The sequence below is a fragment of the Hesperophylax consimilis genome, chromosome 8 (assembly GCF_061612785.1).
Source record: "Hesperophylax consimilis isolate HC1 chromosome 8, BYU_Hcon_1.0, whole genome shotgun sequence".
NCBI classification, from domain to species: Eukaryota; Metazoa; Arthropoda; class Insecta; order Trichoptera; family Limnephilidae; genus Hesperophylax; species Hesperophylax consimilis.
This window is the reverse complement of record NC_142843.1, coordinates 40,212,272-40,226,279: the sequence shown is the minus strand read 5'-3', so window position 1 is coordinate 40,226,279 and position 14,008 is coordinate 40,212,272. Positions and strand designations below refer to the sequence as shown.

The window sequence follows — 14,008 nt, the reverse complement described above, 5'->3', positions numbered from 1 at the left end:
TTTTCAAATTTATTTCGAATATCCGAGTTTGAAGGGCGGAGAAAATACGTTTTACGCGGATATATGTCGTAGTTTTACGAGTTTACACCAAATATAGTATTTAAAGGGTCGGCCGCGACGAAACTCGGCCGCGAAATTTCGATTTACGCGTAAATGTATCGTATATTTACGAATTTATTTCGAATATTTGAATTTAAATGGCCCGCTGCGACGAAATCGGCCTCGAAATCTCGATTTACGCGTAAATAGTTCGTATTTTTACGAATTTATTTCGAATATCTGAAATTTTAAGGGCCCGCCGCGACGGAAATCGGACGCGAAATTTCAATTTACGCGGAAATATATCGTATTTTTACCAACTTTACTTCGAATATCCGAGTTAAAAAATACGGCGTGACGGAAAGTTGGCCGAAAAATTTCGATTCACGCCGAAATATGACATATTTTTACGAATTTACTTCAAATATCTGAACTTAAAAGGCCGGCCGCGACGAAAAACTGCCGATAAAATTCGATTTACGCGGAAATATTTCATATTTTTACGAATTTACATGAAATATCTTAATTTAAAGGGTCGGCCGCGACGGAAATCGGCCGCGCATTCTTGATTTACACGGAAATATATCGTATTTTTGAGAATTTTTTTCGAATCTGAATTTTAAGAGCTGGCCGCGACGGAATACGGCCGCGAATTCTCGTTTAACGCGGAAATATATCGTATTTTTACGAATTTAAATTCAGATATTTGAAATAATGTGCCGGCTGCGACGGAAAATTACCGCGAAATCTCGATTTACGCGGAAATATATCGTATTTTTACGAATATCTCAATTTAAAGGGTAGGCCGCGACCGAAATCGGCCGCGCATTCTCGATTTACACGGAAATATATCGTATTTTTGCGAATTTTTTTCGAATCTGAATTTTAAGAGCTGGCCGCGACGGAATACGGCCGCGAATTCTCGTTTAACGCGGAAATATATCGTATTTTTACGAATTTAAATTCAGATATTTGAAATAATGTGCCGGCTACGACGGAAAATTACCGCGAAATCTCGATTTACGCGGAAATATATCGTATTTTTACGAATATCTCAATTTAAATGGTAGGCCGCGACCGAAATCGGCAGCGAAATCTCGATTTACGCGTAAATATATAGCATTTTTACGAATTTATTGCGAATATCTGAATTTAAAGGGCCCGCCGCTACGGTAATCGGCCGCGAAAATAAAGAAATAATTGGTATTAATACGAATTTACAACTAAAATACCACCCGGATTTGAAGAGGCGGCCGAGAAAATCGATTTTCGGCCTATTTTTTTTTTCATAAAAATTCGAATTACGTGGGAATTCCTTAATTCGAAATTTGATTTTTGATGTCCCGTGGATTTCGAATTAACAAGGTTCTACTGTATTGATACTTTGTAAAAATGTTGATAATGATGATCTTTAAATTTTATTACGACCGTACTGGGTGTCCGACCCTTTTGACACTTTGTTGTAACTTTGCTAGCTTTTTCTTTACAGATTTCGCACCTACATAGTATAGGGTAAAAATCAAGGCGGGTGGTTTACGACATGATTGTGTTGCAAGGGCTATTTACGAAAATAATAATAAAAAATACCTACTTATTTAGTTTGTCTTTGTAGGCATATCTTTTGTTACACAGGCCGCAAGTAAAAGTAATAAAACACAACTTTGGGACTTCACAAATCGTAAATAACGAATTTCGTTTTATTGTTGGAATTCCCTGATATTTTAAGAATATTTTAAAATTCCCTGACATTTCCCTGATAATTCCCGGTTCGGTAAAATTCCCTGATAATTCCCGGTTTTCCCGGTTTTCCAGGTCTGTGGCCACCCTGATAATACATCTTCTTCATTACTTCCTGCTCTCAACGCTTTGACTTGGGCTGTGACCAGAGGCGGCCCTTGACTGAAATTGCCAGCACTGCATTTCACTTTTAAAATGTAGCTAGTGTGTTATTTAGGTGGAGCAAATTACCTACTGCAATTCATTCTTCAAGTTATATTTGTAAAACAATTGTTAAATAATACTGGTTTGAATTCACCGAACAAGTTCCAATGTGTAAATGTCGTAGCGCTAACATTATACATTAGTATTTCTAAGGAAATACATTCCAGACACATTTAAATTACGAAGACGCGATCAAAGTGTTGCAAAATTCTCAAAAAACTCGCCGTCAAGGCGCTTCGATAATGCACAGGATGAGTTATATATCTGCACTGCTCTAACACGTGATTTGACGTTAAGAGTGTAATCTGTTTCGCTCATGTCACCGTTTTGGCTAGGTCGGGCTGTCTCGATACCGCCCGATGCTGTTTCAGTGGTATAGTAAAACATGTTTCTGTGCCCGCTTGCTCTTCTGCGGGAATCTTGTACTAGAAGATAGCTCAAATAATGACCTGGCAGGAATTACAACTGGAGCTTACTTTCGTACATAGACGACTGGGGCACAAGTGTCGTTGTAAGTTTTTTTTTTTTTTTTTTATATTTACTCCACACAGGAGGCCCTGAAGAAAATAATTTCCCTCAGGGCCTATGTCATCTTTGGGGATGCTGTGTGGAGGGTCTTTTTGTGGAGAGGAAGGAGTGAACATGGGTCTTGAAGAGTCCCATGTTGTAGGAGGGAGGAAACACAGAGGCCGGCAGTTCGTTCCACAGCCGAGCTGTTGAACTTAAGAACGAATCATAGAAGCGACCCGTTCTCATGTGACAAGTGTCAACTGTGTACAAATGTTGGGCGCGCGTTTGGCGTGTATCCCGACTACGCACCGGTGCCGAAGGGATCAATGACGCTAGTTCCTCAGAGCATCTTCCATTGTAATACCGATAGAACAAGGACAGCATACCTACCTGACGCCTGTGCTCTAAAGATTGCAGTCCGTTTGTTAAGATTGGGGAATCTATCAAACGGACCGCCCGTTTCTGCACAGAGTCAAGGGTTTTTTTCAGGTATTTTGGGGCTCCAGACCAGAGATGGCTGCCAAATTCGACAGTAGGGCGCACTTGCGATTTGTACAGGGTGAGCAGTTGTGTACTATTAAAGTATCTGCGGGCCCTGTACAGTACGCCCAGCTTCTGAGAGGCTAACTTTACTCTAGCTTCGATGGAGCCCCCGTACCTGAGCTGGTCACTTATAGTTACACCAAGCATATCAATGGAAGGCCTGTTCGGAAGATTGCTTCCGTTGAAGGAGACTAGATTATCATTTGGATCCCTTTTAGACGTAATCAGACAGGATTGGGTCTTTGAAACATTAAATTCGACGAGATTATTTTTACCCCAGGAGGAAATACTCTCGAGATAACCGTCCATTCTCTGCTTCAAAGCCCTCCGAGCCGTTGGAGTTTGTGTGCCCTTTGGGGGCTTGTCAAACAAAAAGCTATCATGAACTGTACTGTCATCCGCGTAACAATGAATCGGTGCACATGTCAAAAGGTCATTGATGTGCAACAAAAACAAAGTCGGAGACAGAACCGATCCCTGTGGGACGCCAGCATTTATGGAGTGCGAGGAAGAGGTGAAACCTTCAGCAACCGCCTGAATCGACCTATCCCTTAAAAAGTCAGCAATCCACGTACACAGGGATGCGGGAAGTCCGTAAGAATGCAATTTGTTGACAAGTCCTCGGTGCCAGACCCGGTCAAAGGCCTTGGATATGTGATATGTCTAGTGCGACCGTTTGGGTCTCACCGTGACGTTCCAGGCACCGCCCCCAAACATGCGTCACATACGCGAGAAGATCACCGCACGAGCGGTTCCGCCGGAATCCGTATTGACGGTCGTTGATAATTTTGTTCTTCTCGAGGTATGTGAGCAGTTTGTCGTTGATCACACGTTCCATCACTTTGGACAGAACTGATGTGATCGCTATGGGGCGGTAGTTGGCCGGGTTGGAGCGGTCACCTTTCTTGGGAATAGGGTGAATTACCGCTTTTTTCCAACCAGAGGGCACAGTGCCACACTTCAGGGACATTTTGAAGAGCTTTGTCAAAACTGGAACTATTTCCGCAGCACACCTCTGCAATACCAGGGCAGGTATTCCATCAGGTCCACTAGCTTTGTTAACATCGAGCCCCCGTATGACGTGGAGTACATCCCGATGCCGGATCCTCAGCTTTTTCATATAGAAGCCGCAGTGAGGAACCGACGGCGGAACAGCACCCCCGTCGTCGAGGGTCGAGTTTTCCGCAAACATTTTCCCTAAAAGGTTTGCCTTTTCGGTGGCGGTGTTTGCTAGTGAGCCGTCAGGTCTGGTAAGAGGTGGCAAACTGGGTTTGCAAAAATTTCGACCTATTGAGCCCGCAAGCGACCAGAATGCTCTGCTGCCATGCGGGCAGGCAGCCAGCTTTTTGCTGATCTGCAGGTCGTGTTCGAATTTTGACCTATTGATGATTCTCTTGCATTCCTTTGCCGATTTGTTGTATGCTGATCTGCTTTCGGGCGTTCGAGATGTGTTGTAGGCTCGGTAAGCCGCGTTTTTTCGTCGAACTGCTTCGGAGCATTGTCGACTGAACCACGGCTTTGAGCCCACACCAGTTTCTTTAGTAGTCGATTGTATGAAGCCATCCATCGCCGAATTGATGACTTCACCAATCTCCTGGGCACATCTTGAAGGGTCCGAAGTCCGAAAACAAACAGCTGACCACGGAAAAGCATTGAAATGGGCCCGCATACCGAACCAATCTGCTGACCTATAGTGCCACACTTTTCTCCTCAGCCTCTCATTGGTTGGTCTGAGGCTAACGGGGATTGATGTCGTCACTAGGCAGTGGTCAGATGATCCCAGAGGCGCTGTGACGTCAATCTTATAACCGTGTGGCACAGTAGTTAAGAATAGGTCTAACAGATTGGAGCGGTGAGTCTGGACATCAGGAACCCTTGTAGGCTCCTGAACCAATTGCTCTAATCCGTAGCAAATGGCAAAGGATTCCGCCTGTCGGCCAGCCGAGTCCGTTGGGCCTGAGAACTTCAACCATGGTTCGTTATGAACGTTGAAGTCCCCCAGAACAACAAACTCGGCCGAAGGGTAGCGGGGCAAGAGATCATCAATAGTATCGCTCAAATGTTTGAAGAGCTCGGAAGTGTCTGATTCGCTATGGTTCGGTGAGCGGTATAGACATGCGTAGAATCTTGCCGTACTGGCAAGATTGACGCGCACCCACATTACGTCGAATCTGGAGTTTTCCAGACTCAATAGTCGCACACAGTTGACGTCAGCTCGACTATAGAGGCAGACTCCTCCTTTCAGTCGGAATTTGCTTGCGAGGGTAAAGCCCGGGCAGTCCAGATAGGAGGAGTCTGGCGGCTCGGCTATCTGAGTTTCGGATAGGAAAAGAAGGTTGGGACAAAAGATGGTGATGGACGGAATTTAAATTTGTGTGCAGGCCGCGAATGTTGGCAAAATTTACCAACAGTTTTGGCCCGTACCGGGGACGCCTGCTACTCGCCGCTGTAAAGATGTTAAGTTTGTAGTAAGTAAGTAGTTAGTAGATCGGTGGATCCCATCGTGGGCAAAATTGCCAACTATGTGTTTGGGCGATTTAAGTTGCTTGTGGGGCAATCAACAATTAAAAGTGCTTTTGGAGGTGATTTTAATCCCTATGAGACAGGTGATATTTAGTAAATATCTCAAAGCAAATATAATATTGAAAATTATAATTGAAAAAATTGACGCTTCTACAATATCAACTTTTTTTACTTTGGAACAGTAAAGAAATACATTCAAAACTTCTAAAACATAGCTCTACACGACATACTCTGCAGTAACTGCAGTGGACCTCAAGGTAGTCAAAATTACACTGGACTGCAATTGTAGCCAGCTGCACTGTAGGGGTTAACACAATTCTGGGTTATTGACAAACTCACTAGATAATTCAGAACTTTTTGTTGAGATCTACGTTCGATGCAATTTAAAGGTTTAGATTTCATAAAATTCAAAAAGATTTCGTGGCAAAAGCGTTTTTATAATCTTTTATATAAAACTTTTTGAATGCTAAGAATCAACAGCATTTATTTGTTTGTCCTTGGGCCTAGTAAAGTATCACTTTCAGCACTATTTGCGCTATCATTATTATTTGAAAAAAAATTATTTGTCTGAATATAACTAGCTATTCTGGGGAAACTCTTACGGTAGATTATAAACTATTTTTATAAATATATAAACACATCGGTATAATTTACAAAACATCATTTTGCAAAAAAAAACAAGTAATTTATTACGAAAATCAGCTGGCGCACAAGAAGTTAAGTGCAGAAGTCCATTTGCTCATTTGACCGTCTTTTAACATTTAGCATTACTTAATTCTTATTATGATCTTGACACACTTGTGAAAAGGTGTAAAAATTACAATCATAGCACGCATATTAAAATTCTTTATTATTTAACAATTTATATAATTTAGTCCTCGTCAATCAAACAATACACATATTATAAGGTAGAATAATAATTATGAACATACATACACAAGGTGAAATAATAATTTGACTAAATGTCAATTTTTTTCATTCCATATCATTTTACATTCATGTAAATTATCACTGGAGATACTGGTAACATTATAATCAGCAGGGGTAGTGCTCAATTATCTGGATAGGAAAATGTTCTGAGCTCGTCCCCCGCCCCCCAAGTCTTTTATCTCGGGAAATTCATGAATTAATATTATTGAGAGATTACACACATGTACATTTTAGAATGCCCTTATGTAAGTTCTAAGTATGTACTTAAATATTTGTTATCTTGATGGCAAACTTTTTTTTGTACTACTGATTCCTGAAGATTATTATAATAATAATTTCTTCACAATAATGATAATTTATTAACTATTATGTAACTACATAGGCTACAAAAGAGAAAGATAAGATAATGAAATATTAATACATAGATTAATAATAGGTATATTATTAAGTACATTGAGAAGAAACATTGAGTAAAATAATTAAATCTGACAGGATAAATGTGATGAAATGCAACAAATCTCAGTATATCTAAGTACAAACAATTATACTGAGAAAATACAAAAACACAATGGTTCCCAACTAGTGGTACGCGTACCCCCATAGCATGCATTGTATGGACACTTCGGTACGATCATTTTGGCTACAAGGGGTAAGCGAATTTGGGCTCATTCTCGAAGGGGTACTCAGCAAAAACTAATTAGGAATCACTGGATTAGACCATTTAACTTGAATTTACAAAAGGATGAAAAATAAAATTTTGAAACAAAAATAATTTATAACTTGCCATTTTTGGTTTAAAATTTAGTACATTGGCACAATCCTATTTAATAAATTAATGGGGATTAAACCAGATTTCATAGCAATCTCTTCTTCCTGTAGACTTCTTTTTATATCACAGCAAAGAATTTCTCACCACTATTAAATGCTTTGTAGAGACATCACTAGAAAACTGCAGTCATGCCGAAAACAATGTCATAATTAAAAATGTTATTTATTCATTGCCGTTACCAGATTTTTATCACACCACTGCCAATGGCTCCTTCTCATATACAATTCATGCACGCGCTTAACACTAACATCTTTCATGTGAAAAAACTTATGCGTACCGATTATTCGTTAAAAGCAAGATTTACGGAAATATTCACAACTAGATAATACACTCGCTGCAGGGATTGCAGCACAAATATCTGCTCTTCAATCGTCACATTCTTCCATCTTCTGATACTCTTTTTTTGGTATTATGACTATTTTGTCTTTTTTATGTGAATACAGTAGAACCTCGTTAATTCGAAATCCAGCGGACATCAAAAATCAAATTTCGAATTAACGAATTCCCACGTAATTCGAAATTTTATGAACAAAAAAAAAAAAAGACGGCGAAAATCGAGTTCTTCGGCCGCCCCTTCAAATTCGGTTGGTATCTTTGGAGTAAACTCGTATTGATACCAATTATTCCCGTTTAAATCGAATTTTTGCACCCGATTTCCGTCGCGATTGGCCCTTCAAGTTCAGTTATTCTAAGCAAATTCATAAAAATACCACACATTTCTGCGTAAATCAAATTTTCGCGGCCGATTAACGTCGCGACCGGTCCTTTAAACTCGGATATTCGAAAAATACGATATATTTATTCGTAAACCGAAATTTTGCGGCCGATTTCGGTAGTGGACGATCCTTTAAATTCAGATATTTTAAGTAAATTTCGTAAAAATACGTCATATTTCCGCGTGAATCGAAATTTTTGCGGCCGATTTCCGTAGCGACGGATCTTTTAACTGAGATATTCAAAGTAAATTTAGCAAAAATACGATATATTTCCGCTTAAATTGAAAATTCGGAGCCGATTTCCGTCGCACTGGATCTTTGAAACTCAGATATTTGAAATAAACTCGTAAAAATGCAATATATTTAAGCGTAAATCGAGATTTCGCGGCCGATTTTCGTCGTGGCCGACCCTTTAAAGTCAGATATTTATAATAAATTCGTAAAAATACGATATATTTCCGCGTAAATCGAATTTTCTCGGCAGATTTTCGTCGCGGCCGGCCTTTTAAATGCATATATTTGAAGTATATTCATACAAAAACCATTTTGTATGAAAAAAATTTCTGTTTAAATTTTTTTGGCAAAAATTTCGAATTACGCGTTTTTTCGAATTATCGGGGTTCAAATTAAAGGGGTTCTACTGTACCACACAAGAGTCCCAACTGCGACCGAGGAGTCAGTTCTGGAGCCAGTGAGAATACGACATCCCTAACTGTGGTAAGGATGTACCAGGCTCAAGGTAGTGAGGAGGGGAAGGATATGGGACAGAGAAGGTACATGACTATTCAGATCTGTTAACCAAACACGGCTAAAGCCATTTAATCAATGTTTCAAATCTGAATGATTGCTTTTCATCAGGGCGATACTAAGAGTATCTTCCACTCTGGAATGTGCTGAAAATATACTATAATATATTATTTTAAATTAATTAATTGTGTAACAACAAGTAGTAATTCAATAAAATGTATGTGCGCACGCTGGGATTTTAACCCGCGACCTCCAGATTCATAGTCGGCCAACGGAGGCCATCAAAAACCTCAACATAAGTTGGTACTAAATCTTGGGCGTAAAATGGGTAAATATTTCGACAGCTTTCATCAAGTAAGTTAATCTGATTTGCTAACTATGTATAATCTACTAATGAGATTCTTTCAAAATTTTGGCCATTTAAAGTTAATTATAAATGTCTTAAGAATAATTATCGTTAAAAACTTATTATACAGCATACAGTAATATTATAATAAAATTGGAATTAGTTTTAGATAACTTGTCTCAATTTATTATATTGTGGCAAAGAGGCGCTGGAACTCGGGCAGAATACGAATAATGAAAGCTGGAAAGCCGACAGTACGGCACCGAGGGCATTCGGAAACTGAAAAATAAAATAAAACAAAACTTGTTAACACTCAGATTTGGTTTGAGATTTTCACGACTAAAAGTACTATCGTGATTTATTTTTGGGGTATTATGTCGTGTTGCACTACCTCTTTCGGACAGCTTTGCAGTGGCCATCATCAGGGCAGATGTGTAATTGTAGATTGTGTTGGAGTGTGTGCTTATGTAGATGCGATACCGTGTTGTAGTGTGTGCTTATGTAGATGCGATACCGTGTTGTACACTCCAATCCTAAGGACTGGTGTTTAGGTTTGGTGTAGCTGTCAAGTACGGGCTACTAAGAACTAAGCCTAGCCCCGTTGTCTCTTTTCATATTAATGTGGTTTTATGGATTTCAATTGCCTCCGTAATTAGGTGTGCTCTGAAAGCAGCGTGAAACGTTGGCTAAAGAAGGATGTATAATACCCCAAAAACCGATAACAAATCACGATAATTGTCAAAACTCGGTCAAAATTAATGATTTAAAACAAATTTATGTAGTTATTGTTTTTACTATAAAACATTGATATTACTTGAATTTTAAAAATAACAAAAAATTAGTCACGCAAAGCTACCACGAGGCAGCTTGTCTGCAGGTTCTAGCATTTTTCTTTAATTTAATAAACTCAATCCTTTTGTTGGTAAATTTAGTTTAATTTAATTTCACAATAATGAAATGTTATTGAAAGAATGAAGAATGGTGTTCTGGCCTGTGGGTAAGAAAGATTTTAAATGCACATAATTATAGCTAGACCGCAAACAAAACAAGGTGTGTAGACCAGTGGCGGCCGGTGGTCAAAATATGTGGGGGTTCACCGGATTACAACATTAAGTCAGAAAATAAATTAAATAAAAGTACATACGTATTAATAAAGAAGTTCTTTTCTCCGCTCATTTTGTTTAGCGAAGACCTCTATGATTCTCGTGTTGAAATCAGGCATAGACTGAATAAACCTTTTTTCAATGCTTAACACTGATATTACGTTCAGTCTGTCCGGGCTCAACGTGTTTAAATGATTTTATTCTTTTTAACGTTGAGAAACATCTTTAGCTTTCAACTGAGGTCATCCCAAAGGTCATGAATGGTGAACACACGTTTTAGTAATTTCACAGTCTCGGAAAAGTCTTCTAATAAACAAGTACTATAAAAAAGTTGTAAAATTGATAAAGCGCCGTTAGCTTTTGAAAAATCGTCGCGGGCGTAAATTGCACAGAGTTCACCTTTTAACTGAACTTTATTTAGGAAGTCATATGTTTTAAGCTTCACATTGTAATCATGTTGTGGGAAATTTGACCTGTATCGATTTTTATTAACTAGCTCATTATGGTGTTTAACTTAGGCACGGTAGACTGAATCCAATTGCATTCTTATGTCAACTTTTCCTAAAACCTTTAAGCCCAAAATTTTTTGTAAATGTAAATGACAAGAATTATGTTTTTTGATTTTATCAGAAAGGTGAGTTACATCAGAAACACCGCTGATTGTCCAAACTGAATCAACATCGTAAATTAAATACGGAAAACAAAATAAACTATTCAATTGATCACATCCACAGAGCCACGAAGCTTTGTTATACATTGTTTTGTTAAATGATCGAGTAAACTTCTTCGATCCAGATTTGCACTCTTGTTTTATTATCAGTTCAGGTTTAGGTGAACCGGCATTTTTTATTATCACTTTTTTTTCAAATCTCGACCTATTGTTCTTAATGTATTCCACATTCAAACTCATTCCTAATTTATACGTTGAACAAACACAAAGTAATCATAAATTAGTATAACCTGCAATTGATATGCCTTATTAATAATTGATATACAAGATCGATATAACCTGCAAATTAAACTTCAAAACTTTCGCAGAGTAAGAAAAGTTTCAATTGCAACAGACAATGCCCGGCAACGGCGAGTACTGACTGAACTGATAATAAGTAATCTGACTCTCACTCATCTCTTAATGACAAGTTTTATCCTGTATGCTTGTATCGAAGAAGCGGAACATTCGCTGAAAAATAGCAGATGGTAAATTGAAACCACGATTTCGACAATAATATCAAACATACGCGTTTTAATTTAATTTTCTTCTGAATAAACCGTTCCTTCTGATGTGGTGGTAAAACCCCGAACGCCGTCCTTTATATGGTATTATTTGCAAAGAATAGTATGCATTGGTATGTACCCACGCTTTCGACTGTTCAACAGAATATGCGACAAAGCAGTTAAATTTTGGATCGCAATCGAAAACGAACTGCTACGAAGATAGGCACAAGTCGGTCTGCAAGTTAAGCGCGCTTAATAAGTAGGTACCTTTTGAATGAGATACTATAACCGAACAGAGTTTCGTATTGTGATTAGCCATGTCGGAAATCTCGTTGGTTGTTCGGCGCTCGGGAGCACATATTAGCTGGCCGCCACTGGTGTAGACGCATATCTGTTGCCACGCAGAAAGGGCGTGATTTATTACTAGTTCGCCAGAATTCATTACTCCTTTTGCTTCAGTCCAGATAAAGCTAGGGAATAGCATTTTTTTTATGGTCGAAATATACTATTAAACTATCTTTTACGAGTATAATTTCATGTTTTTAGAAATAAACTTTTAACTTCAACCTATAACTTTAAGTACTCAATGTATTATCTTTATGTATTCACACTTAATGTTAAATAACTGGCATTATTGATTGTAAGTGTTTGATAAATAAATTAATGGTTAATAAAGTAAAGTAAGGTTTCTGTCACCATTCTAGGCCGGAGAGATATATTTACCTCCATGAATGCATCCTCAATGATAGAACCGTAGATGTACCATAGGGCGGACACGAAGAAGGACGTCAAGATGATGGGGAATGGCAGTGTTTCCGTACTGCGCACTCGTATCACATGGAACAGCATGGTCAGCGGAGAGGCAATGAATATCAATGTTACCACGCAACTTATAAAACCTACAAAATTAAATTACGCATTACATATCAATACATTTGCGTACACTAAGTTGGATTTCCCATTGAAGAATATCTACACAACTTGAAAGATACAAGTACAAGCTCAATGCAAGTGACGTGATGTTTCACAATAAGAGAACTATAAAAATTAGGCAAATATGGATAAGATGAATGCATTATTTGTTTCATTTTAAACATTATTGTCTTACAATAAAGTTTATTTAATGTGGGAGAGAGCATGAATGTTGACTACGGTATTTTACTATGGGCGAATACAGGGCCGGCCCTATGCAGGCGAAAATTGAAGCTGTCGGCTCCGGGTGCCCAATTGCCAAGGGGCTGATAATACCTAGTACATCGCCCTTGAGATTATTTTTTATAAAAATGAAGCTACACAATAAAACAAATCATCCAAATATTATTTATCAAAGTAATCACCAACCAACCTAAAGCCTAGGGCCTAGAGTAGGGCCTAGAGCCTAGGGCCAAGAGCCTAGTGCCTAGAGCCCAGGGCCTAGGGCCTATAGAGCCTAGAGCCTAGGGCCTAGGGCCTACAGAGCCTAGATCCTAGAGCCTAGAGTCTAGAGTATTCCTCATTTCCCAGAATTCTTACAGAGGGAAATAACTATACTGAGTCAGTGGACATCCTCAAGTTATCACTTAACAAATACAAAAGATTGTTACTGAGGCAGTTTAGTTATGTATAATTTTTGCTAGTCATGTGTAACCCCTAGAAAGGGTGTTAATAAATAAATAAGAATCCAAATAAATCCAGGAACTTACCAGTTCGATTGAGGGCGACAAGAGGACTTGCTTCAAATGCGATGTATACGTGAAATACACACAGCAAGAGGCAAATTGACAAAAATTGATAAACAATAGTTGACTTGTGGGCCACATACCGGAAATATATGCATACATATACAAAGAAAAGGAATGCTCCGACCAAATTTACTAAGATTACAAGATCGTCATGTTTTAGTAACCCATATTTTAGCCACAGATTACACCTGTAAAAATAAAGCTTTATTACATCAATGCATAAATTAAGTTGAAAGGAAGATCAAGGTCATAATACGATGAACAGGTACTTCAGATAAGCTCTATTGAGGATAATTATTGAGTCATGTTATTGAAGAGACCAATCGTACTGATAACAATAAAAGCAGCTTCCAAGACTTACGAAAAAAATCCGCACACAAATGAGAACCCTGAAGAGTCACCAGTAGAATATGTTTTCATATATCGCAAGCATACAATTCTGAAAATATATTTAAAAATTAAAAACATTGAATTTTCGCTCATAGATTATTATCCTAATTTAATTATGTTTAAAGACATGTAAGGTTAATATTATTACGATCCAGATAAAAACTGCAGTAGGGTGACTATGACAGCGAGATCGCCGACGGTCTCTTTCCATTCTCGCAAATTTTCAGAAAATATATTAGACATATTGATATGAGCTATAACTGCACAATTATTACTAAAATACTAAGCAGGCCTTGAACAGTGAGAACATCGGAAATTCGGAGTCGAGTTCTTGTTTTAATTTGAATACGTGTTATCTCGACCATTCGACTCAGTGTTATTTTCATATTTTGACAGTTGATGTTTTATTTTTTTTGGTAGATTGCGCAAAATATTATCTAGCCTTCTATGAAATT

The 14,008-nt window shown here is 38.4% G+C and overlaps 1 protein-coding gene across 2 annotated transcripts; it reads right to left on the bottom strand.

The window, feature by feature from the left end:
* Nucleotides 1-6,269: 6,269 nt before the first annotated feature.
* Nucleotides 6,270-13,937, bottom strand: slv (sugar transporter SWEET1). 2 transcript variants are annotated; one of them, XM_089634660.1, is made up of 5 exons: nucleotides 13,829-13,937; nucleotides 13,525-13,602; nucleotides 13,125-13,351; nucleotides 12,166-12,341; nucleotides 6,270-9,403 (listed from the first exon to the last, which is right to left on the bottom strand). In XM_089634660.1, exons 2-5 carry the CDS (start codon nucleotides 13,581-13,583, stop codon nucleotides 9,290-9,292), a joined length of 576 nt encoding a protein of 191 aa, XP_089490786.1. In that variant the 5' UTR covers nucleotides 13,584-13,602; nucleotides 13,829-13,937; the 3' UTR covers nucleotides 6,270-9,289. The 2 variants fall into 2 exon arrangements, with proteins under 2 accessions (XP_089490786.1, XP_089490785.1); XM_089634659.1 differs by having other exon boundaries at nucleotides 6,272-9,403; nucleotides 13,702-13,931.
* Nucleotides 13,938-14,008: the final 71 nt, after the last annotated feature.

Coding starts and splice junctions, on each gene's coding strand:
- slv (XM_089634659.1), bottom strand. CDS start 13,796: ATGTCTAATATATTTTCTGAAAATTTGCGAGAATGGAAAGAGACCGTC. Junction 13,603..13,701: donor CTGCAGTTTTTATCTGGATC/GTAATAATATTA, acceptor ATATATTTTCAG/AATTGTATGCTTGCGATATA. Junction 9,404..12,165: donor TTGAGGATGCATTCATGGAG/GTAAATATATCT, acceptor TTTATTTTTCAG/TTTCCGAATGCCCTCGGTGC.